The following is a 23,269-nucleotide window of genomic DNA, read 5'->3' as shown; positions in this document are numbered from 1 at the left end:
AGGGGCCTGAATTAAAGTCCTGACCCCTGTACTAGCTGTGTGACCTTGTGCAAGTTCTCCATCTACAAAAAGGGGGAAATGATCCTTGCAGGCAGGGATTGAGGATAAGGGGTTAAAAATGTATGTCAGCTGCTCAACACAGTATCTGGCCCATACTAGACTCTTAAGGAGCATTTGTTCCCTTCCCCCTCCCTCCTCACATGCTGAAACCACATCCATTCAACTCTATTATCACTAAGCCCATCAAGCCATTTCCAATTTCCCCAAGGGAGTGCTGCCATCACTCCCACATTTGCAGGCAGTGGACTTAAACCACCACCCTCTCAAACCACATCTTGCAGAGGTGCCTTGTTTTCTCCCAGGAGACTGATGAGTTAACCCCTGTAAAGTGAATCAGATTCACCCATTGACTGTCACTGCTATTTAAGGATATGTCCCCACAGGAAATGGAATCATATTAAGAAGAGCCCCCATTCACTGGGCTTCCACTGGGTACCAGGCCCTGCTCGTACATTGCCTCTGAGGCTCACAACATTCCTGCAAGGTATTATTTCCATTTTTCAGAGAGAGAAACTGAGGCTCAGAGAAGGGAACTGTCTATCCCAAGGTCGCACAGCCAGGAAGAGACCAAGCTGGTGTTCATATTCAGCTTTGTCTGATTCCAAAGTCCGAGGTCACTGCTCCTTCTATCACACCACAGGGCATGGTAGATACAACTGAGGTGGGGATCTGGAGTTCAGAAAGCACTATATATTGCCATTATGCCCCTTGGGAGTTTTTATCTAAGTGGATATTTCGCCTGTCAAATTCTTCTGACACCAAAAATGACCCTCCCCACTCATATTCCTACAGAGCCCCAGGAATTCTCCACTTCTCTCTCCTACCCCATCTTATTAAGTACAAATTACTGACTCTTCGAGTTCAAGTTTAAATACCATTTCTTCCTTGAAGTTTCTCTCCTACTGCAAGTGATTCCTCCCTCATGCTTTTGTCTTAGATTTTATTTAAGGTTGTGTCCAAACAACCCTAGTAGGATATGGGGTCCTCGAAAGAGGGAAATGGGTCTGCTTTAACCTCTAGAGCCTAGGATGATGCCAGGAACACAGCCATTTTCATGTTTGTTGAATGAATATGTGAGTCCTCATTCCCAGCCTCTACCAGGTGGCCATTACGCTCCCTGCCTTAATTTTCATCATGCATTCCTCCGAGCTGCCTTTTCTAGTGAAATATCAAGAATTCCTCACTGGGAGATAGATCTTTGATTCACCTCCAACTCCCTTACTCCCCAGTACTTAACACATATTGGAGGCATGTGCAAAAGGAAGAATGGATGGGTGAAGATCTGGAAGAATGGTTGGATAAATGTATGGACAATGATGGATGGATGAAACGATGGATGGACGGAAGAGTGAGTAGATGGAATTGTCAATGAATGTGTGGATGGAAAGACTGATGGAGAGATGGATGGATGGATGAATAGATGGAAAATGGCTAGCTGGCTGACTAGATGGATGAAAGAAAGGGTGAGTGAATGGCAGAATGAGTGGGTAGATGGATGGGTATAGGGAAGGATTAATGTATGGATAGATGGATTGTGGATGAATGAAAGAATGAGGGACTAATGAAATAATGGGTAGATGAAAAGATTGATGTATGGGTGGAAGGATGAAGGGATGGATGGATTAACAGGAAAACCAGATGCTGGAACATAATAAAATCATCTGGAGAAAACTGTCCAAACAGGACTGTCATGGATTGAATTATGTCCCCCCAAAAATGTGTGTATTAACTTGGTTAGGCCATGATTCCCAGTATTCTGTGGTTGTCCTCCATTCCGTGACTGTAATTTTATGTTAAAAAGGGTTAGGGTGGGATTGTAACACCCTTACCGGGTCATATCCTTGATCCAATATAAAGAGAGTTTCCCTGGGGTGTGGTCTGCACCACCTTTTGTCTCTCCAGAGATAAAAGGAAAGGGAAGTAAACAGAGAGTTGAGGCCCTCATACCACCAAGAAAGAAGCACCAGGAACAGAGCATGTCCTTTAGACCCGGGGCTCCTGCGCAGAGAAGTTCCTAGTCCAGGGGAAGATTGATGTGGAAGACCTTCCTCCAGAGCTGACAGAGAGAGCCTTCCCCCAGAGCCGGCACCCTGAATTCAGACTTCTAGCCTACTGGGCTGTGAGAAAATAAACTTCTCTTTGTTAAAGCCATCCACTTGTGGTATTTCTGTTATAGCAGCACTGGATGACTAAGACAAGGACCATGCAAAGCCCTGAAAAACACTGCAGAAGTGAAGGGTATAAAGAGAGAGATAAAAAGAAGCATGAAGCTTAGGTTAGAGAGAATGGATAAAACGCCCAGGCCAGGAAAGGTATCCAAGGCTAAACTGAGAGAGGAGAAGAATATGGAGGTCCAAGTCTTACCCTTCACAAGGGCCTTCAAAACGATGGTCTCAAAATCCTCAGGGCCATCCTCAAGAGAATAAACTGTCAGCAGCTCTTTTCGGGTCATGATCCTCTCCACCTATAAGATACCAAACTCTGCATCCCCAGCTCAATTCCTCCCAGGCACTCAGGCTCAGAGCCCTCCCCACAGAGGAACACAGCAGGCCATTCCCCTCCAGGACCTAGTAGTCCGGGTGCCTAGTACCCTGTATCCCAAGAACTAGGAGTGCAGGTCCCCAGCTTTTCCCAACTCAGGGTTCATACCTGAGCCTGCAGAACCTCAGGGTCTCCTTTGGGAAAGAAACGCTTAATCCGATCTTGAGCTTCACCCCGCCTGCACACCCCACTCCCTAGGGTCAAAGTGTCCTCCAGGGTCTCTGCCAGGCAGTCTGCAACACCCCCAGACCCAGCCACCAGGAGACAGGGAAGCTGGGCCTGGGTGGCGTTCTCTATTTGCTACAAGATAAAGGGGAGAGTTAGGTTAGGACAGGCAAGTATTCACCCACCAGGAGTTCAGGCCCCCACCTTTCTCCTCCCCTAAGACTCAGAAGTCCAGTCTCCTCAAGACCCAGAAGTCTAGACCCCCAGCCCCTAAGCATCCAGACTCCCAGCCTCTTCCTCCCTTAGACCCAGGAATCCAGGTCCCCATACCTCCAACCTCTTCTCATCACCATCAATCAGGAGGAGGAGAACAGGGATGTCAATTCCAGTCCCTGAGGAGAATAGAGCAGAGGGCTTGGGCACCTCAGTCTTGGAGGGGACACCCAGGATACCTCAGATCACTTCCCATTATCCTTTGCTAGGGATGGGAAAAAAACTCATTTCCCAGAAGTCCCTACAGCAAATGTGTCCTCTTCCTAATCCTCTGTCCTGAGGCTCATGGGAATTGTCATACATTTGAGCACTTTGGGAGGGGACCAGATTTTGAGGACCATAATGCTCAACTTCAAAGGGAGGAGAAAGGTAGGGGCCTGGACTCCTGGGTCCCGGATCAAGGCATGAGTCAATCTTGTAATTGATTAACTGTCCAGGAGCCAGAAGGGGTGAAAATTCAAAGATAAAATGAAGGAAATAGGAATAGAAAGGACTATCCAAACACATTAAGGATATTTACCAACACCCAACTGCAAAATCATATAAAGTAGATGAAAAGATTGATGTATGGATGGAAGGATGAAAGGATGGATGGATCTAACAGGAAAAGCACATAAAATGGCTTTATAGTATTTCCATTAACATAAGAGGACAGCGTTGCTATTCTTCATACTCGTCCTGGAGTTTTGTTAAGAAAAATGAGATCGTGGGAATGCAAGCCACTGTTTTTTAAAAAGCTTGAAGAGACAAAGAGATCTACTTGAAGAAAACATGGTTTATATCCCCAGAAAACTGAAGAGATTCCAATAAAAAGAAACAAAAAAAGATTAATAAAAGGATCTGGTAAGAAGATTAATATAAGAAAAATCAAAAACTTTTCTCCAAAATAGTAATAAGAATCTTATCCATGTTTTGCTAAAAAGTACAAAATACCTGGGAATAAATTAATCTGGAAAGGTATGTTATCTTTAGAAGGAGATGTATAAAACTTATTTAAGGACAAAGCCTGAATAAATGCAAACACTGATAACTGTCGGCCTGTCACAATTTAACACATCAATTTATCTTGGGGAGGAAGGAGGAGTTAGGGGAAATTTGGGAGTGTTTTCTTTTTTTTTTTTTGGAATGGAACCAACTAATTTTAAAGTTCATATGGAAGAACAAATATCAGAGAAGAGCCAAGAAATTTTTGAGAAAGAACAGTGAGGGGGAAATTTCCTTAAGTATTAAAAGTAAAAAGCATTATCAATTGGTCTCAACCCACTGGAACAAAGGAGAATGAAGAACACACCAAAGACACAAGGTAATTATGAGCCCAAGAGACAGAAAGGACCACATAAACCAGACACTACATCAGCCTGAGACCAGAAGAACTACATGGTGCCTGGCTAGAACCGATAACTGCTCTGACAGGGAACACAACAGAAAACCCCTGAGGGAGCAGGAGAGCAATGGGATGCAGACCCCAGATTCTTGTAAAAAGACCAGACTTAATGGTCTGACTGAGACTAGAAGGACCCCAGTGGTCATGGCCCCCAGACCTTCTGTTATCCCAAGCCCACTCCCAAAGCCAACTCTTCAGACAGGGATTAGACTGGACAATGGGATAGAAAATGATAGTGGTGAAGAGTGAGCTTCTTGGATCAAGTAGACACATAAAACTATGTTGGCATCTCCAGTCTGGAGGGGAGATGGGAGGGTGGAGGGGGTCAAAAGCTGGCTAAATGGACACAACAAGAGAGAGTGGAGGGAAGGAGCGTATTATCTCATTAGGGGGAGAGCAATTAGGAGTATATAGCAAGGTGTGTATAAATTTTTGTATGAGAGACCGACTTGATTTATAAACTTTCACTTAAAGCAAAATAAAAATTTTAAAAAAAGGTAAAAAGCATTAAAGTATTTCCATATATTAAAATGTTTTTAAACCACTGTAATCAAAACATAGTTTTAACATAGGAATAAATAAATCAAGAGGTGGAAGAGCAAAAGGTTCAGAAACAGGTTTCAACATATAAATAAAGGGACTGAAAGTATAACTGAAGTGGCATTTAAATTCAGCTGGACAAGGATCATTTATTTATTAAACAGCCATGAAGAAAAATGGTTTTCCATCTGGAAGAAACGAAATGTACACTCTCTACCTCATAATATGTAAAAATCATTCCCAGGTGGATTAAAGATTAAAAATAAAGAACTATAAGTTATTGAAAGAAGACTTAGGAGAAAATTGGATAGGCTTGGAGTGGGAGGGACATTTCTAAGAAGACAGGAAACCAAAGGGCTACGAAAGGGACAACAGGCGTATCTAACCACATAAAAACAACAGTATTTTTTTTCACACCAATAGACAGCACAAGTAATTTTTTAAATTTTGCAATACATATAATAGTCAAATGATTGCTGTCCAAAGGATATAAGAGAGTCCTACAAAAAGATAAGAAATAAAATGTGCAAAGGATATGAACAGGCAATTAATAATACAGGAAATCTGACTGGCCGACAAAATTTCTTTAAATAGTAGTTAGATAAATGCAACATCAAATTGAAAGTGAGAAGTCATTTTTCGCCCATCAGGCTGGCAAATTTTTTTAAGCCAAGAATATCCAGAACTAGTTTAGACTGGATGGAAAAAGATACTCTCACACATTCTTGGTGGCAATGAAAATTGCTACAATTTTTTAGGAAGTTACCTAGCACTATATATTAAAACACACACACAGAAATTTCACTTTGGGGGATATATAAACATTGGTATGTAAGGATGTCCAAACAAAGATATTTATTCAGCATTGTTTGTAATGCCAAAAACTGGTATAACCTTAAGAATCCATCAATTGAGAAATTATTAAATAACTGAAGGTACATCCATTACTAAATAATATTATGTAACTATTGAAAGAATGAGTAAAATACAAAACTTTTGTTGTTGTTGTTGTTAGGTGCCAAGGAATCGGTCCCAACTCATAGCAACCTTATGTACAACAGAATGAAACATTACCCAGTCCTGTGCCATCCGCACAACCATTACTATACTTGAGCCCACTGTTGCAAGCACTATGTCAATCCATCTCATCGAGGGTCTTCCTCTTTTCCGCTGACCCTCTACTTTACCAAGCACGATGTCCTTTTCCAGGCACTGGTGCCTCCTGATAAAACATCCAAATTACGTGAGGCAAAGTCTCCACAACCTCCCCCTTCTAAGGAGCATTCTGGCTGTACTTCTTCCAAGACAGATTTATTCTTTCTTTTGGCAGTCCATGATATATTCAATATTCTTCGCCAACACCATTCTTCGTTGGTCTTCCTTATTCATTGTCCAGCTTCCACATGCGTATGAGGTGATTAAAAACACTATGACTCGGGTCAGGTGCACCTCAGTCCTCAAAGTGACATCTTTGCTTTTTAATATTTTAAAGAGGTCTTTTGCAGCAGATTTGCTGAATGGACACTGATTGTGGATCCAAGTAAAATGAAATCCTTGACAACTTCAATCTTTTCTCCATTTATCATGATGTTGCTTATCGGTCCAGTTGTGAGGATTTTTGTTTTATGTTGAGGTGTAACCCATACTAAAGGCTGTAGAATTAGATCTTCATCAGTAAGTACTTCAAGTCCTTTTCACTGTCAGCAAGCAAGGTTGTGTCATCTTCCTCCAATCCTGATGCCCTGTTCTTCATATAGTTCAGCTTCTTGGATTATTTGCTCAGCAAACAGATTGAATAGGTATGGTGAAACGATACAACCCTGCGGTACACTTTTCCTGATTTCAAACTATGCAGTATCCCCTTGTTCTGTTTGAATGACTGCCTCTTTACGTACAGGTTCCTCATGAGCACAATTAAGTGTTCTGAAATTCCCATTCTTTGCAGTGTTATCCATAATTTGTTATGATCCACCCAGTCAAATGCCTTTGCATAGTCAATAAAACACAGGTACACATCTTTCTGATATTCTCTGCTTTCGGCCAACATGCATTTGACATCAGCAATAATATCCCCCTCTCCACATCCTCTTCTGAATTTTGCTTGAATTGCCGGCAGTTCCCTACTGATGTACTGCTGCAACTACTTTTTAATTATCTTCAGCAAAATTTTACTTGTGTGTGATATTAATGATATTGTTTGATAATTTCCACATTTTGTTGGATCACCTTTCTTTGGAATGAGCACTGTCTTGGTCATCTAGTGCTGCTGTAACAGAAATACCACAAGTGAATGGCTTTAACAAAGAGAAGTTTATTCTCTCACAGTTCAATAGACTAAAAGTCCGAATTCAGGGCGCTGGCTCCAGGGGAGTGCTTTCTCTGTCTGTGGGGTTTGGAGGAAGGTCCTTGTTATGCATCAGTCTTCCCTTGGTATGGGAGCATCTCAGCACAGGAACCTCAGGTCCAAAGGACGCCCTCTACTTCCAGCACTGCATTCTTGGTGGTATGAAGTCCCTACGTCTCTCTGCTCACTTCTCTCTTCTATATCTCAAAAGAAATTGGCTTAAGACACTATCTAATCTTGTAGATCTCATCAGTATAACTGCCACTAATCCATCTCGTTACAAAATAGTGATAGGATTTACAACACACATAGAAATCACATCGGATGACAAAATAGTAGACAATCATACAATACTGGGAAGCCAATCATCCAATGACCTAGCCAAGTAGACAGATATCTTTGGGAGACACAATTCAATCCATGACTAGCAGAAGTATGAATCTCTTCCAGTCTGTTGGCCAGGTAGCTGCCTTCCAAATTTCTTGGCATAGATGAGTGAGAGCTTCCAGCATCATATCCATTTGTTGAAACATCTCAATTTGTATTTCATCAATTCCTGGAGCCTTGTTTTTCACCAAACTTGGACTTCTTCCTTCAATACCATTGGTTCCTGATCACATGCTACCTCCTCAAATGGCTGAACATCAACCAATTCTTTTTGGTACAGCGACTCTGTGTATTCCTTCCATCTTCTTTTGATGCTTCCTGCATTGTTCAATATTTTTCCAGTAGAATCCTTTAATATTGAAACTTGAGGCTTGAATTTTTTCTTCAGTTCTTTCAGCTTGAGAAATGCTGAGTGTGTTCTTTCCTTTTGGTTTTCTAACTCCAGGTCTTTGCACATTTCGTTATTAAAAAAAAAAAAAAAAAAACCAATTGCCGTAGAGTTGATTCTGAATCACGGAAACGCTGGTGGCATAGTGGGTAAGAGTTCAGCTGCTAATCAAAAGGTCAGCAGTTTGAATCACCAGGCACTCCTTGGAAACCTGGAAACCCTATGCAGCAGTTCTATTCTGCCCTATCGGGTCATTATGAGTTGGAATCAACTTGACGCAGCGGGTACAATTTCATTATAATACTTAGTTTTTCTTCTCAAGCCACCCCTTGAAATCTTCTGTTCAGCTCTTTTACTTCATCATTTCTTCCTTTCGCTTTAGCTACTCTATGTTCAAGAGCAAGATTCAGAGTCTTTTCTGACATCCATTTTGGTCTTTTCTTTCCTGTCTTTTTAATGACCTTTTGCTTTCTTTATGTATGATGTCCTTGATGTCATCTCACAACTCATCTGGTCTCGGTCATTAGCGTTCAATGCATCAAATCTATTCTTGAGATGGTCTCTAAATTCAGGCGGGATATATTCAAGGGTCGTATTTTTGCTCTTGTGGACTTGCTGTAATTTTCTTCAGCTTCAACTTAAACTTGCATATGAGCAATTGATGGTCCACAGTCAGCCCCTGGCCTTGTTCTGACTAAAGATACTGAGCTTCTTCACCATCTCTTTCCACAGATGTAGTTGATTTGATTCCTGTGTATTCCAACTGGCAAGGTCCACATGTATACTCATCGTTTATGTTGTTGAAAAAAAGGTATTTGCAATGAATAGGTCGTTGGTCTTGCAAAATTTTACCATGGGATCTCCAGCGTCATTTCTATCACCAACTACTGATCCTTCTTTGTTTCCAGCTTTCACATTCCAATCACCAGTAATTATCAATGCATCTTGATTGAATGTTTGATCAATTTCAGACTGCAAAAGTTGGTAAAAATCTTCAATTTCTTCATCTTTGGCCTTAGTTTGGACCAAACTAAGCAAAACAAATGTTTGGACCTAGAGAAACGGTCATGAGAAAAGTGCGATATGTACAGTAATAAAAATGAATGAGAGAAAGAAACACTCATATAGGTGGAAATATAATTACATATGATTTTGTAAGTATAAAGAAAGTATGAAAGTGTAAACTTCAAACTATATAACACTGATTACTCCAGTAGGGGAGGGTAATTGGAGCTGGGAAGGAAAGACAATTAACTTTATATATCTTTGTATGATTTAATTTGTTCCAAAGAACACATACTAAAGTTGCCATAATACCTTATATGAAGTGAGAAACGTCAGTCTTAAAGGATTACATGCTGTATGTTTCCACTTATACGACCTTCTAGAAAAGGCAAAACTATCACAATGGAAAACAGATTAGCGGCTGCTAGGAGTTAGGGATACAAAGGGGATAACATAAGGGAATTCCTCTGTGGTAATGGAACTGTTCTATATCCTAACTGTGGTGGTGGTTATAGGAATGTATAAAAACAAAAAACCAAATCCATTGCCATCAAGTTGATTCTCACTCATAGTGACCTTATTGGACAGAGTAGAACTGCCCCATAGGGTTTCCAAGGAGCTGGTGGATTCAAATTGCTGACCTTTTGATTAGCAGCCATAGCTTTTAACCACTGTGCCAACAGGACTCCCAGGAATCTATACATGTGCTAAAATTAATAGAACTGTATACCAAAAAAAGTCAGTTTTACTGTATGAAAATTTAAATGTAAGATTCAAATTGCCAAAAAGCTAAACAAAGTTTAAGAATTACATTAACAAGCTTTTGAATATAGAAAATGCTTATAAAGAACCAGCTTTTGGTTTAGTTAATTTTCTGTGCATTTGTTTCTGTTTTATTGGTATCTGCTCTTACCTTTATTATTTTCTTGCTTCTACTTTCCTTAGGTTTGATTTGTTGTTATTTCTACTGTTTCAATTTGGAAACTTAAATCATTGATTTTCAGTCTTCTTTTTTAATATAAAAAATTAATATAGATGTGTTTAAAGCTATGAATTTCCCTCTAAGTGTTGCTTTAGCTGCATCCCACAAATACTCCTATGTCATATCAATGTTACCATTCAGCTCAAAATATTTTTCTAATTTCGTCTTTTTTCTTTGACTCATGGCTTATTTACAAACCACAATTCATGCAATGATAGGGATGAATCTCACAGACATAATGTTGAATGTAAGGAGCCACACTCAAAAACATAGACAGTATGATTCTATTTACGTGATATACAAAAGCAGTCAAAATTACTCTATGCTCATAGTGGTGATGGTTGTACACATGGTGAATGTAATTAATGCCACTGAATTGTACACTTAAAAATGGTTAAATGATAATTTTGTTGTTATATATTTTACTACAATTAAAAAAAACAAATTATGCTGTTAGAAGTCGGGATAGAGGTGAACCTTGGGTGAGGGTCTGAGAAGGCATCTGAGGGCAGTCTGGTAATATTCTGTTTGCTCCTCTGGGTGCTGGTTGCACAGGTGAGCTCAGTTTGTAAAAATTCATCAAGCTGCCCCCTTTTGTGTATTTTTGTATATGCATGTTAGATTTCAACATGGATGTTTTTTAAAACACAGGAAATGATGAGAGAAGGAAATTGTCCAAAGAAAATTCTCTTCCCTGCCAAAACCCCTAAATTTTGACTGAGATTCTGATGCTCAATCCCAGATTGTAGGGGAGAAAAAGCCACTAACCTCCAACGCCCGTCTTCTGCCGAGAGATGTAGGATTCAAAACTCAAGCGGAAGTGGTTCTCGCCGCCCAGGCGGCCATGTGTGCCATCGTCAACAAGGAAGAAGGCAGAGTAATTGTAGTCGAGGGGAAACTGGCGCCTATCCTCCTGGTCCCTGTCCTCGGGGCTGCTGCGCCATGGATACCTCGCAGGGAAGGAGCCCTGATGGACAGGTGGTCAGATCATGGGGTCTTTCAGTCAAGGAGTACAGGCACCAGTCACTCCCCTCCAGGAACTCAAGTCTTGGCCCCCAGACTCTCCTCCCTCAGGTCAGGAGTCAGGGCTCTCAGCTCCTCCTCCCACAGACCCCAGAGTCTAGTCCCCCAGCCACCCCTTCCTACCACAGACCCTTGGTCCCACCTTGGAGTTGAGGAGGGCATCTCTGTTCCGGACCACGCCCCAGGGGGCCACGCCCATGGCTACCACCTTGCTGCCCCCAATGCTGGCTGTCTGGTGGTCCCGCACTGCCACACCAACGTGCTGGCCAATGCCCCTGTGCAGCCCACTGGTGACAATCCAGGCCCCTATGGTGAGGTGGAGAGTGTGGTGGTGAGAAGCAGAGATGCAGTGAGATGTACAGATGAAGGGAAAGAAATAGACGAAGACAGAAGATGAGCCATGGGGGTGAGAGACAGCCTCCCAGAGGAGAGGGGGAGATGGCAGCCCCACAGGGAAGCCGGACCGCCCATGCGCCTGGCCCCTGGTCACCTGTGCTCTGGGCAGCCCGCACCAGCCCACGACGAAGCAGGTCCTGCAGCCAGGTCTGGAGGATGGGGGCCCCTGAGCCTCCCAGCACTGACACGACCAGGTTCGGAGGGGGGATCCCCCATATGTTTGTGACCAGATTATAGGCTGCTGCTGGATCCGTGCGGTCAGAGAGACGGAGAAACTGTGGACACACGGGGGGAGGAAACACGGGAGAGGAGGACAGAGACTCAGAGAAAGAGGGGGACAGAGACCCAGAGAGAAAAGGGGACAGAGATCCAGAAGGAAAGGACAGAGACCCAGAGAGAGAGGGGAACAGAGACCCAGAGAGAAAGGGGACAGAGACTCAGAGACAGGGGACAAAGACCCAGAGAGAGAAGGACATGGACCCAGGAAGCAACATAAACAGGGACAGGCAAGTGGGGAGACACAGGGTTCAGCTGAGGTGCCCCAGACCCATCCTTGGGATCCCCAAAACATGTTAGCCTGCAGCCCCCCTCAATGACCAGGGCCCTCCCAGACATGCAACCTCACATTGCTGGCCTTGCGGCCCGAGCCCAGGAAATCCAGGTCCCCGTAGGCGTCGGTGGGCTTCTCGGTGGTGTGCACATCACTATCCCACACGGTCACCACAGCCGCCCCGAATGCGTCCTCTACAGCCACTGACAGGTGTGCACTCCGGGGGCGCCCACACTGGCAGAGGGTCCCTCTGGGGGGTGGGGAAGGGGGAGCATGAAGCCCAGGGGTGTTACCCCTGACTCCAAGCATCCTGTAGAAGTATCTGGGTTTTGTAGAGGGACTGTCTACACTGACCCTGTTTTCCCAGAAACAGCCACACCCTATGCTGACCTTGGCATGACCCATAGAGAGAGGGACAGAGTCCCGGGGGGGGGGGCAGAGACCCAGAGAGAAGGGGTGACAGATACCCAAAAATAGAGGAACAGAGTCCCAGAGAGGGGGACAAAGACTCAGAGAGAAGGGGTGACAGAGACCCAAAAATAGAAGAACAGAAACCCAGAGAGAGAGGGGGACGAAGACCCAGAAAGAAAGGGTGATGGAGACCCCAAAAAGAGAGGAACAGAGGCCCAGAGAAAGAGGGGGACAGAGATCCAGAGAGAAAGGGTGACAGAGATCCAAAAAGAGAGGAACAGAGACCAGGGGGACCACAGAGACCCAGAGAAAGGGGGGGGGACAGAGACCCAAAGGGGGAGACAGAGACCCAGAGAGAGGAACAGAGACCCAGAGAGAGGGGGATAGGGACCAGAGACTCACTTTGGGCAAGTGGCTACACCTCTTTGAGCCTAAATTTCCTCCTCAAATAAAAAGACAATAACACGGCCTACTTCATAGATTTATGAAAAGTCAATGAAATAACCACCCCCTTCCATCAGTTTGTTGTACTGTGGTGGCTTGTGTGTCTATGATGCTGGAAGCTATGCCACTGGTATTTCAAATGGAGCTTCCAGACTAAGACAGACTAGGAAGAAAGATTGGCGGTCGACTTCTGAAGATGAGCCAATGAAAGCAGTATGAATCACAACAGAACATTGGCCTATATAGTGCTGGAAGATGAGCCTCCTCGGTTGGAAGACATTCGATAAACACAGTTGCCACAACAATGAACTCGAGCCTACCAACAATCATAAAGAAGACTCAGGACTGGGCAATGTTTCGTTCTGTTGTACATGCAGCCGTCATGAGTCAGAGCCCACTCAACAGAACTAACAACAACAATGAAATGAGCAATGTTTCCTGAAACGAGGACTGCATACCAGTTCCAGGAGGAGAGCCGACTCTACGTGATCTTCAGACAGCCTTAAATTACCTTGGATTACACACTGAGAAAGTCAGTCCTTTTTCAGTTCTCCTGATTACATCAAGGAGAGACATTCAGCTGAGTTATATAGAGTACCTATAATGCATATCCCTTTCTCTTCTTCCTTTTTAGAATAGAAAAGCAGGCTTTGGGCTCAGAAAACTGGGCTAGGCAGTAAATACCTTTACTCGATTTTCATATTTGCCTTTAGTGATTTGTTTCTTTCTCTTTGTGGTGAATGGAATAAATTTTCCATTTACAGTAAGCATATAAAACTCTTTTTTCCCTAAATAACTGTACAAGTGTTATCCTTGATATCCAAATATGGTCGGTATCTGAGTTTCAAAGAACAAGTAACAAAGGTTTGGGGCATGAGGGGTTCGTTTGAAAATTTCTTCTAAATATCTTTGGTCCCCCAGCCTTACTGGTCTGACAGAGACTGAAGGAACCCCAGAAACTATGGCCTCTGAAAGCTCTGCTAACCGAGAACTGAAACCATTCCGAAGGCCACTTTTCAGAAAAAGATTAGACAGGCCTATAAAATAAAAAATAATGGCTGTGATCTTATGCAAGCACATTGCCAGGCTCTTCTGCAGCACCACTGGGTAGACTTGAACCACCAGCCTCTCAGTTAGCAGCCACACATGTTAACCATTTGCAGCACCCAGGGACTCCCCATCTCCAGCTGGGGCTTCTAAAATCCTACATCCCCAGACCTCTCTCTGCATATCCAGCTCGGGTCTCCACACGCCCCTGGATCCCCCCAGGTCCTTCATATAAATGACATTCCACACTGTGCTCAGCAACAACTCCCAAGCCTGCTCCTCCTCCTGGGTTCCTCATCTCAGGGGGGACCCCACTGTCTCCCCAGTCACCAGACTTGATGTCCAGGAGCCATGCTTGCCCGCTCCCCTCTCACTCTCCATATCCATTGGTCCCTGTCATGGATTGAATTATGTCCCCCAGAAATATGTGTCAACTTGGCTAGGCCATGATTCCCAGTACTGTGTAATTGTCCTCCATTTTGTGATCTGATGTGATTGTCCTCCATTTTGTGGTATTGTATAATCATGTGTTGTAAATCCTAAACCTCTATACTTTAATGATGCAAGATTAGTGTAAGGAGTATCTTGAGTCAAGTCACAGCCTTACTCACTCAAGTCACACCCTTACTCAAGTCACGCCCTTGCCTGACTATTATCTTACAAGAGATAAAAGAAGAGAGAAGCAAGCAGAGAGGAGAGGGACCTCACTACCACCAAGAAAGAAGAGCCAGGAGTAGAGCACATCATTTGGACTCAGGGTCCCTGTACTGAGAACCTTCTAGACCCAGGGAAAGATTGATGCCAAGACACATGGAGATCTCCAAGGAATGCTGGACCCACAGATGCTGAAAGGAGAGAAGGATCTTCCCCCAGAGCCAACCAACAGAGAGAGAGCACCTTCCCCTGGACCTGGCGCCCTGCATTCAAACTTGTAGCCTCCTAAACTGTGCAGGAATAAATTTCTGTTTGTTAAAGCCATCCACTTGTGGTATTTCTGTTACAATAGCAGCATTAGATAACTAAGATAGTCCCCAAGTCCTGGCCTCCTGCTCCCTGAATCTCTGCCCTGTCCCCTCCTCTCTGTCCCCACAGTCCTGGCCTGGCACAGGCCTCTTCCCCTCCTACGTGGATCCTGGCCCCAGCTTTCTCACTGGCCTCCCAAACTCCTATTCATTCTCACATGGCACCAGAAGGTCCTCCCACGTGCAGAGATGACCCTGTGCCATCTATAGCTGCCTGGCACCCCGAGACAAGGTCCCAGCTCCTCGGCGCAGTGTTCAAGGCCCGGAGTGGTCTGGCCCCACCATCCCCTGCAGTCTCCTCTCTTTTGGCAAAGCTCCTTGCACCCTGAACTTTGTTCCTCCTTCAAGCCATTACATTGTCATTCAGGGGGGGACTTTGTACTTCTGCTCCTGTTTCTGGAATCACTCCGCACTCCTCTCTCAACCTCACCTTCAACTGCCAAATCCCAAGTTATCCTTCAAAAGTCACCTCTCCTCCTTCAGAAATCACTAGTGATACCTGTATCCCTTCCCGTCTTAGCCGAACACCTCTTCTCAGCTCCCATGGGGCCCAGTGGTAGCTCCATTACAGCTTCCATCTCCTTGCCTTATGATCACCCTTTTTATATGTCTGCTTCCTCCAGCCAGACCAGAGGTCTCCAAACTTCTCTGACCATACCTCTCCATCAGTAAAAAGTGTTTGAGCACTCACCCCCAATAGGAGACCTGGTGGTTCAATGGTTAAGCACTAGCTGCTAACCGAAAGGTTGGCAGTTCAAAGCCCGCCCTGTGGCTCCAAGGGATAAACACCTGGTGATATGCTTCCATAAAGATTATAGCCTAGGAAGCCCTATAAGGCAGTTCTACTCTGTCACGCGGGATTGCTATGAGTCAGAATCAACTCGATGGCACTCAACAACACCCCCAATAAATGGATATGTTTATTTATGCATAATCTGCAAGCCACATTGCACTAGGAGTTCCTGGATGGTGCCAACAGTGAAGTGCTCGGCTGCTGGCTGAAAAGTTGGAGATTCCAGTCCACGCAGAGGTGCCCTGAAAGAAAGACCTGGCAATCTACTTCTGAAAAATCAGCCACTGAAAATCCTATGGAGCTGTTCTACTATGACACTCGTGGGGTCACCATGAGTCGGAATTGACTCGAAACTGGTTTGGTTTTTTGGTTTACTGCACTAATAGAATACGTTCATGATAAAATACACACTAAATTAGGAATAGGAGTCCCTGGGTGGTGCAAACAGGTAAGCACTCAACTACTAGCCAAAAGGTTGGCAGTTCAAACCCACCCAGAGGCACCTCAGAAGACAGGCCTGGCAATCAACTTCTGAAAGGTCACACCTTTGAAAACTCTATGGAGCAGTTCTACTCTGCACACACGGGGTCACCATGAATCTGAGTCTACCCGGCAGCAACTAACACCAAGTTAGGAATATGGACATTTTCTACACACCAGAGACTGTCTTGAGAAGAACCAGAAAGTCAGAACCCACTTCAGAGACCTTCAACAAAGACAGGGAGTTCCCTGAGGGCAGTACACTCCCTGTCTAGTGCCCACAGTGTCCCTAGCCCCAGCAAGCACCTGCACACAGTAATAATTGCTACCTTAGAGTGGGAATTGCAGCTATTTCCCAGAACTTACTATGTGTCCATCACTGTTCAGGAAACCGTACATGCATGCGTTAGCTTGTTTAATTTTCACAATAGCCCCAGGATGTATGGCCTGTTTTTATGCCCAGACAACAGATGAGGCCCAGAGAGGTGAAGTGATTTGCCAAAGCCACACAGCACGTGCCCCCAGTGGATTCAAACCTGGGGCCTGCACTCCTGAAAACTATGCCCTCCTCCCTTGGAGTGTGAATGAAAGTTTCCTGAATGAATTAAACAGACAAAAGAGAAAGACACAAAGAGACAGAGACACCCAGAAGGGACACAGAGAAGGACAAAAACAGCAGAGCCCTGGGTGTTTACACACACCCTGAGCAGGGCAATGAGGGATTGGGGGTGTCTACAGCCCTGGGGGAGCTGGTTAAGCGCTGGGCTGCTAACTGAAAGGTCTGCAGCTGGAACCCATCAGCCACTCTGAAGGAGAAAGACCTGGCAATCTGCTCCTGTAATGATTAGAGCCTGGGAAACCCTATGGGGTAGTTCGACTCTGTCGCTATGAGTCGGAATCAACTTGAGGGCAACGGTTTACACAGCCCCAAACCCTGGGGGCAGAAGCCCCTGCAGGGAACGCCTTTAGGAATGTCTGCAGTGACAGGAATGGGGAGGAAGGGCGGGGCCGGAGGTGGGCGGGGCCAGGGGGTGGGAGACACTCCCGGGTCTGTCGCAGGGGCGAACGCCTCACCCTGGATCTGTGAGGTCAACGATGAAAGTGGTGCAGGTTTTCTTCTTGAAGATCTTGGGGATCCAGCTCTGGGAATGGGAATAGGGGTCAGGAGGAGGGGCACCCAGTTCAGTCCTCACAGGATACGGGGTCACCCACCTCGCACCCTACCCCAACATCTCAGCGACCTACTCCCCCAGGGCCCTCCTACTCTTTCCCAGGGACCCAGGAATCCGGGGGCCCCCTGTTCCCTCCTCTGTCAGACCCAGGAATAGGGGTCTCAGGGCCCTCCTCTCCGGGGAAGCAAGAGGACGGCCCCCCAGCTCCCTGCTCCATTAGACCCAGGGGTCCCGCCGCTGTACCTGCTCCTTCTCGGGAACCACCATGCTGCCGCAGCTGCCGCAATAGAACAGCACAACGGGCTCCCCACATCCCCTCTACCAACCCCCTTTCCAGACCCGCCCAGGGCAAACCGGATCGGCCACTTCCCAGCCCGGCCTAGTACTGGGCGAGGTCGGGGGGTGGGGAGGGCGGGGAGACTGAGACACGTAGAACAGGAGGCGGGGAAAGGGCCCGGACTGAGACCGCTGTGCAGAGACGTAGAAAGAGGGAGACGAGGCCTAGAGAGTAGGACGGACACCCAGGAGAGGGGGCAGAGACCCAGAGAGAGAGGGGGACAGGAACCCAGAGAGAGGGGAGGAGAGAGATCCTGAGAGAGGGAAATGGGGGGGCGGGGGTGAGATCCTGAGAAAGGGAGAGACCCAGAGAGAGAGGGAGACAGAGACACAGAGAGACAGGGGAGGACAGAGACCCAGAGAGAGGAAAATAGAGACCAAAGAGAGGACAGAGACCTGGGGGGGGGGGAGGAGAGACAGAAACAGGGGGACAGTACTGGGGGGGGTCACACTGACCCAGAGAGGGGTGAAGACAAAGACTGGGGTGGGGGCAGGGACTCAGAGTGACAGGGTGACAGAATCCTGGAGGAATTGGAGCACAGAACAGGGATCACGAGAGAGGGTGACAGAAACCAAGAGAAAGAGAAGACAGAGACCCACAGAAGGGTGAAGCCCCAAAGAGAGAGGGCAATAGTGACAGATGAGGAGGGGAGATCCTGATACTCAGAGAAAGGCAGGGCCATATGTCCCCCTGCCTGCTCTTTGACGGGAACAGCTGCCGCTCTGTAACTTGAGCCCCCGCCCCCTGCTATATTTATAGCCCTGGCCTGGCTGGTTCCCCTGCCCCCAGATCTGAGTTTCAGGGAGGGGAGGTCATGGGCATGTGTGTTGGGGGCAGTTCTCCACTTTACCCCCTTCCAGGGCCTCCATATTGCACCCACACTCTCACCAAAGTATCCCATTCCAGTTGGAAACACCCCACAACCGAGCCCTCAACCCTTCCTATGCAGGTGTCTCTTCCCTCAGAAATGTCCCTCCTGCCCTATGAGGTGCCCCAAGCTCCCCCACCTTGGCCAGCTACAAGTCTAGCCTTCATCTTTCCAGCTGCTAAATATGAGCTTATCCACAGCCCAAAGTCAAGTCCCTTGGCTCCCCTCCTCTGGCCAAGGAGAAATCCCTCCACCCACCCACCCACCCCCAGCTGAGAGGAGGAGGATCAGGAAGGAGGGGCAGAAGGGGACTGACCCAGAATAACTCAGGGCTGAGAGTAAATTTAGCCACAGAGAGGGGAGGAGAGAGACCCTATTGGCTGAGGAGTGGGGAGGAAGGGCCCGGAGGGGGGTCAGGGAGCTCTGGAGATCTCAGAGGGGTGTATAGAGCTGGGCAGAGAGGGCCAGAGGAAGGAAGAGACAGAACGAAGGCGAGACACAGAAAGAGAGACCCTAAAGGAGAGAAGGGCCCCTTTACATCCAACAACCACAGGGGTGGCTGGAGTAGGTGCTTGGAGAGACTCTCCTGCCCTTCTGTCCCCATGGGCCACCATGGGTCATGGTTGCACACTTCCCTCTTCTGGGTGGTCGTGTTCAATCTGTTCCTGCCCCCAGCCATGACCCAGCAGCTGAGAGGGGCCGGGCTGGGCCCCAGCAACTGGAACAACAGCGCAGAAGTCACCGGGCCCTGGGAGGACATGTCAGCTGAGGCTGGCCACCATGTCCACAGACACGGAGGCCATCGAGATGGGAATGAGGACATTTCCACAGAGAACAGGCATCATTTCCACACCCACAGAGGTCACAGAGATGAGGATGAAGACGTCTCCAGGGAATACAGGCACCGAGTCCATGGCCACAGGTACCAAGGCCATGAGGTTGGGGATGAAAACATCTCAGATGAAGACGTCTTCACAGAGCATGTTCAGCAGGTCCGTGGGCACAGAGGTCATGGGAATGAGGATATGGATGGTTCTGCTGAGCGTGGGCACCACACCCCCCGCCACAGGAGCCATGGCCATCAAGATGGGGACGAAGATGAGGTTGCCTTCAGTGAGCACCGCCCTCATATCCTCAGGCATGTCCATCATGGAAAAGAAGAAGAAGATGATGAGAATGGTGAGTATAGGCACCAGGCGCACAGGCACCAAGGCCACAGGAATAAAGACGAAGAGGGTGTCTCAGATGAACACCACCACTATGACCCCAGACACAGGCATCAAGGCCACAGAGAAGATGATGATGTCTCCATTGAGAATGAGCACCAGATCCATGGGCGGCAAAGCCAAGGCAATGAAGAGGATGAGGATATCTCAGATGAACACCGCCACCATGTTGCCAGCCACAAGCACCGAGGCCACAGAGATGAAGATGAGGATGAAGATGAGGATGAAGATGAGGATGATGATGATGTCTCCACTGAGGATGGGCACCATGTCCACAGGCTCCGAGGTCACGGGAATGAAGAGGATGAGGATGTCTCAGATGAACACCGCCACCATGTTGCCAGCCACAAGCACCGAGGCCACAGAGATGATGATGAAGATGAGGATGATGATGATTATGAGTATGGACACCAGGCCCACAGGCTCCAAGATCATAGGAATGAAGATGATGATGCTATCTCAGATGAACACCACCACCACATTACCAGCCACAAGCACCAAGGCCATGGAGAAGAAGAAGATGAGGATGAGGATGATGATGAGTATGGACATCAGGCCTACAGGCTCCAAGGTCACAGGAACAAAGATGACGATGAGGATGTCTTAGATAAACACCACCACCATGTTGCCAGCCACAAGCACCAAGGCCACGGAGACAAGGAAGATGAGGATGTATCCCCTGAACATTGGCACCAGGTTCCCAGATATGTCCACCCTGGCCTTGGAGATGAGGAGGAAGAGGAAGAAGAGGTGGAACCGATCACAGTCAAGTTCAGCCACCATGTTTCAAGCCACCAACCCCAAGGCCACAAGAGCGATGAGGAGGAGGGCTTCCCAGATGAGTATAAAAAAGCAGTCCCTGGCCATCACCACCACAGAGTCCCTAGGGAGGAAGATGAAGACATCTCTGCCGAGCTTGGCCATCAGACTCCCAGGCACAGACAACAAGGCCACGGAGATGAAGGGACTGGCCACAGTCACAGAGGGTCCATCAAAGAGGAGCTTAGCCACCAGCCCCCAGAACACACGGGGGTCAAGGATGGAAGCCATTTAAGGAAGAGGGATTCTGAGGAGGAAGAGGTAGACGACAAGGAAGAAGACCACAGTTCCCATGAAGATGATGAAGGTTCGGAGCAGGAAAAGGAAGGTGCTCATCATGGCAGCCTGGACCAGAAGGATGAGGAGGGAGGCCATGGGCTCAGCCTGAGCCAGGAAGAGGAGGAAGAAGAGGAGGAAGAGGAAGAAATGAGGAAAGAGAAAGCTGAGGTTCAGGTCCCGCTGGGCCAAGACCACCAGGAGGAGGAAGAAGAGGAGGAAGTGGGGCTGGAGGAAGAGGAGCTTCCTTTCACCATCATTCCCAACCCCCTGGCCAGTAGGGAGGTGGCTGGAGGTGCTTCTAGTGAAGAGGAGAGTGATGAGGACACAGGTAAGTGGCTTGGCCAGGCAGGGGTGAGGAAGAGCTGGGTCAGCCTGGGCCACTGCTGCCCTCCTGTTCCCACAGGTCCACAAGATGTTCAGGAATATGGGAACTACCAGCCAGGGTCCCTGTGTGGCTACTGCTCCTTCTGCAAGGTATATTCCCAACCCAGATTAACCCCCAAGCCATCCCCAATAATTTGTCCCACGGGCCCTGAGGTGCCACGGGAGGGCTTTGAGCAAGGAGGGCAGGATCACTTCCGGATGAAGAAAGACATTTGTGGGGCCACGTGGAAGACATACTGGAGGCCAGTAGGCTGGGGTGATGGTCCAGGCATAGCTGGGGCTAAGGGGACTGAGAGGAGGGTCCTTGGCAAAGACCGGGGGCAGGAGAGATGGACTGGGGACTGACAGGCTGAGAGAAGAGAGGGGAGGGGGGAGGCAAGCAACCACAGGTTTAACCCAGCGATTGGGCAACGTGGGGTCATCTCTAGGTAGGGAATCTGGAGGAGGAACGGGTTTGGGGGATGACTCTGAGCTCAGTGTCAGAGGTAATAAGGGTAAGGGGGTCTGAGGAACTGTCCAGTGAGCGGGGGTGGGCTGGTGGCTGTCTCCCACATGGAGTTAGGGTTTCTAACCTGGATCCTCCCATCCCCAGCGATGCACTGAATGTGAGAACTGTCACTGTGATGAGGAGAAAGTGGGCGAGCACTGTGACCAGTGCCAGGTGAGACCACCCACTCAAGGCTCCACCCAGGCCTCAGGGTGGCTCGGGACCATCTGAGGACCCCCAGTCCTAGATAATCAACTCTGACCCCAAGCTGACCTAAACCCTTACTCTCGATGCAGACTTGATACCATCCCCAATCCTGAGCCTGACTCAGATTTTGACCTCGACGCCCTGACTCCGTCAGTCCAGACTCCGTCCCTGACCACGCCCTACCCCTCACTCTCTCCTCTCCCCATTCCCCCAGCACTGCCAGTTCTGCTACCTTTGCCCTCTGATCTGTGAAACTGTCTGCACTCCAGGTGAGCGTGAGCGGGGCCCGGGAGAAACCCGACGAAGGTGCCTGTGAACTAGTGGGGGCGGGGCTAGGCGGGAAGGCGTGGCCAAGACTTGCGCGTGTGGGTGGGGCAGGGTGAGCGCGGAGGGGCGGGGCCTGGACAGAGGGAACGTTGGGCGGGACTTGCTCCCACCAAGGTGGAAAGAACCGGTGTAGGGCTCAAGAGCGGATCCGAAGCCAGTAGAATTCGAGGGGGCGGGGCCGCTGGAGAACAGGACCGCCCAGAGAAAGGAGAAAGGGGCGGGGGCTTTAAAGAAGTCTCAGTGGGATTTTAGCCCGGGAAAGGAATTAGAAAAAAGGAGCCAAGCCAGCCCTGAACCCAGACCGAGTGAAAAGTGCCCCCTGATTTTGCCCGTGGAATACCCCGAAAGCCTCTTCTCACTACTCTCGTCTTCCGCAGGAAGCTACGTCGACTATTTCTCCTCGTCCTTGTACCAGTAAGTGTGTGAAGGGGGAAAGTTTAAGGCCTTTTTCACAGGGGACTGAGTCTGAACGTCCGAAAGGCTCTGTCCCTCTATGCTTTATCAGACGACCCTGGGGCTGTATTTCCCCATCCGTGAAATGGGTGGGTTAACGGTCTCCAAGCGCCCTTGGGTTAGCTTTGGACACTTCGGCTTATCTAAGCTCTGGGTCCTCCCTCCAGAGCCCTGGCGGACATGCTGGAAACTCCGGAACCCTGACCCTGCCACGGCGTAGATGTACCTCCCCGGTCCAACAGCCCCTTTCCTGGGCCATATTTATTTCTCTGAATAAACGTGCTCCCCGAAACCTGCCAGGTGTGGGGTCTGGATTCTCAAGGCATCAGGGAACGCAGGCAGGGACTGGGGACCCGGACTTGTGAGTCTGAAGAAGGAGGGGCCTGGTGGCCAGGACTTCTGGGTGCCCGGGATGGTTTCTTAATTGTCCTCCCAAATAAGTCAGTCAACACGGGGCTTTTTGAAACAGTTTTCT

General features: G+C 47.7%; 2 protein-coding genes across 5 annotated transcripts in view; one reads left to right on the top strand and one right to left on the bottom strand.

The window, feature by feature from the left end:
- The window catches only part of TRPM4 (transient receptor potential cation channel subfamily M member 4), a 45,010-nt gene extending 27,232 nt beyond the window's left edge, over positions 1-17,778 (bottom strand). For 2 of the 3 annotated variants that reach the window (XR_007519366.1, XM_049901747.1), the window contains exons 1-9: positions 17,651-17,778; positions 17,310-17,377; positions 12,114-12,288; positions 11,583-11,763; positions 11,235-11,398; positions 10,838-11,036; positions 3,097-3,158; positions 2,710-2,901; positions 2,425-2,524 (exon numbers count right to left, since the gene is read on the bottom strand). Coding sequence is in view for 2 of the 3 variants with exons in the window: in XM_049901747.1 (XP_049757704.1) it covers positions 2,425-2,524; positions 2,710-2,901; positions 3,097-3,158; positions 10,838-11,036; positions 11,235-11,398; positions 11,583-11,763; positions 12,114-12,288; positions 17,310-17,377; positions 17,651-17,674 (1,165 nt within the window). In the remaining variant the exon portion in view is untranslated. The remainder of the gene's footprint in view (positions 1-2,424; positions 2,525-2,709; positions 2,902-3,096; positions 3,159-10,837; positions 11,037-11,234; positions 11,399-11,582; positions 11,764-12,113; positions 12,289-17,309; positions 17,378-17,650) is intronic. The other variant, XM_049901746.1, reaches the window with a different exon arrangement.
- A 1,294-nt stretch (positions 17,779-19,072) lies between these two features.
- Positions 19,073-23,269, top strand: HRC (histidine rich calcium binding protein). 2 transcript variants are annotated; one of them, XM_049901227.1, is made up of 6 exons: positions 19,073-21,264; positions 21,340-21,410; positions 21,913-21,981; positions 22,229-22,283; positions 22,719-22,755; positions 22,962-23,269. In XM_049901227.1, exons 1-6 carry the CDS (start codon positions 19,215-19,217, stop codon positions 22,996-22,998), a joined length of 2,319 nt encoding a protein of 772 aa, XP_049757184.1. In that variant the 5' UTR covers positions 19,073-19,214; the 3' UTR covers positions 22,999-23,269. The 2 variants fall into 2 exon arrangements, with proteins under 2 accessions (XP_049757184.1, XP_049757183.1); XM_049901226.1 differs by having other exon boundaries at positions 19,073-21,410.

This window comes from Elephas maximus, chromosome 11 (assembly GCF_024166365.1).
Source record: "Elephas maximus indicus isolate mEleMax1 chromosome 11, mEleMax1 primary haplotype, whole genome shotgun sequence".
Lineage (NCBI taxonomy): Eukaryota > Metazoa > Chordata > Mammalia > Proboscidea > Elephantidae > Elephas > Elephas maximus.
The sequence above is the reverse complement of the archived record's forward strand: the minus strand, read 5'-3'. Positions and strand labels throughout refer to the sequence as shown.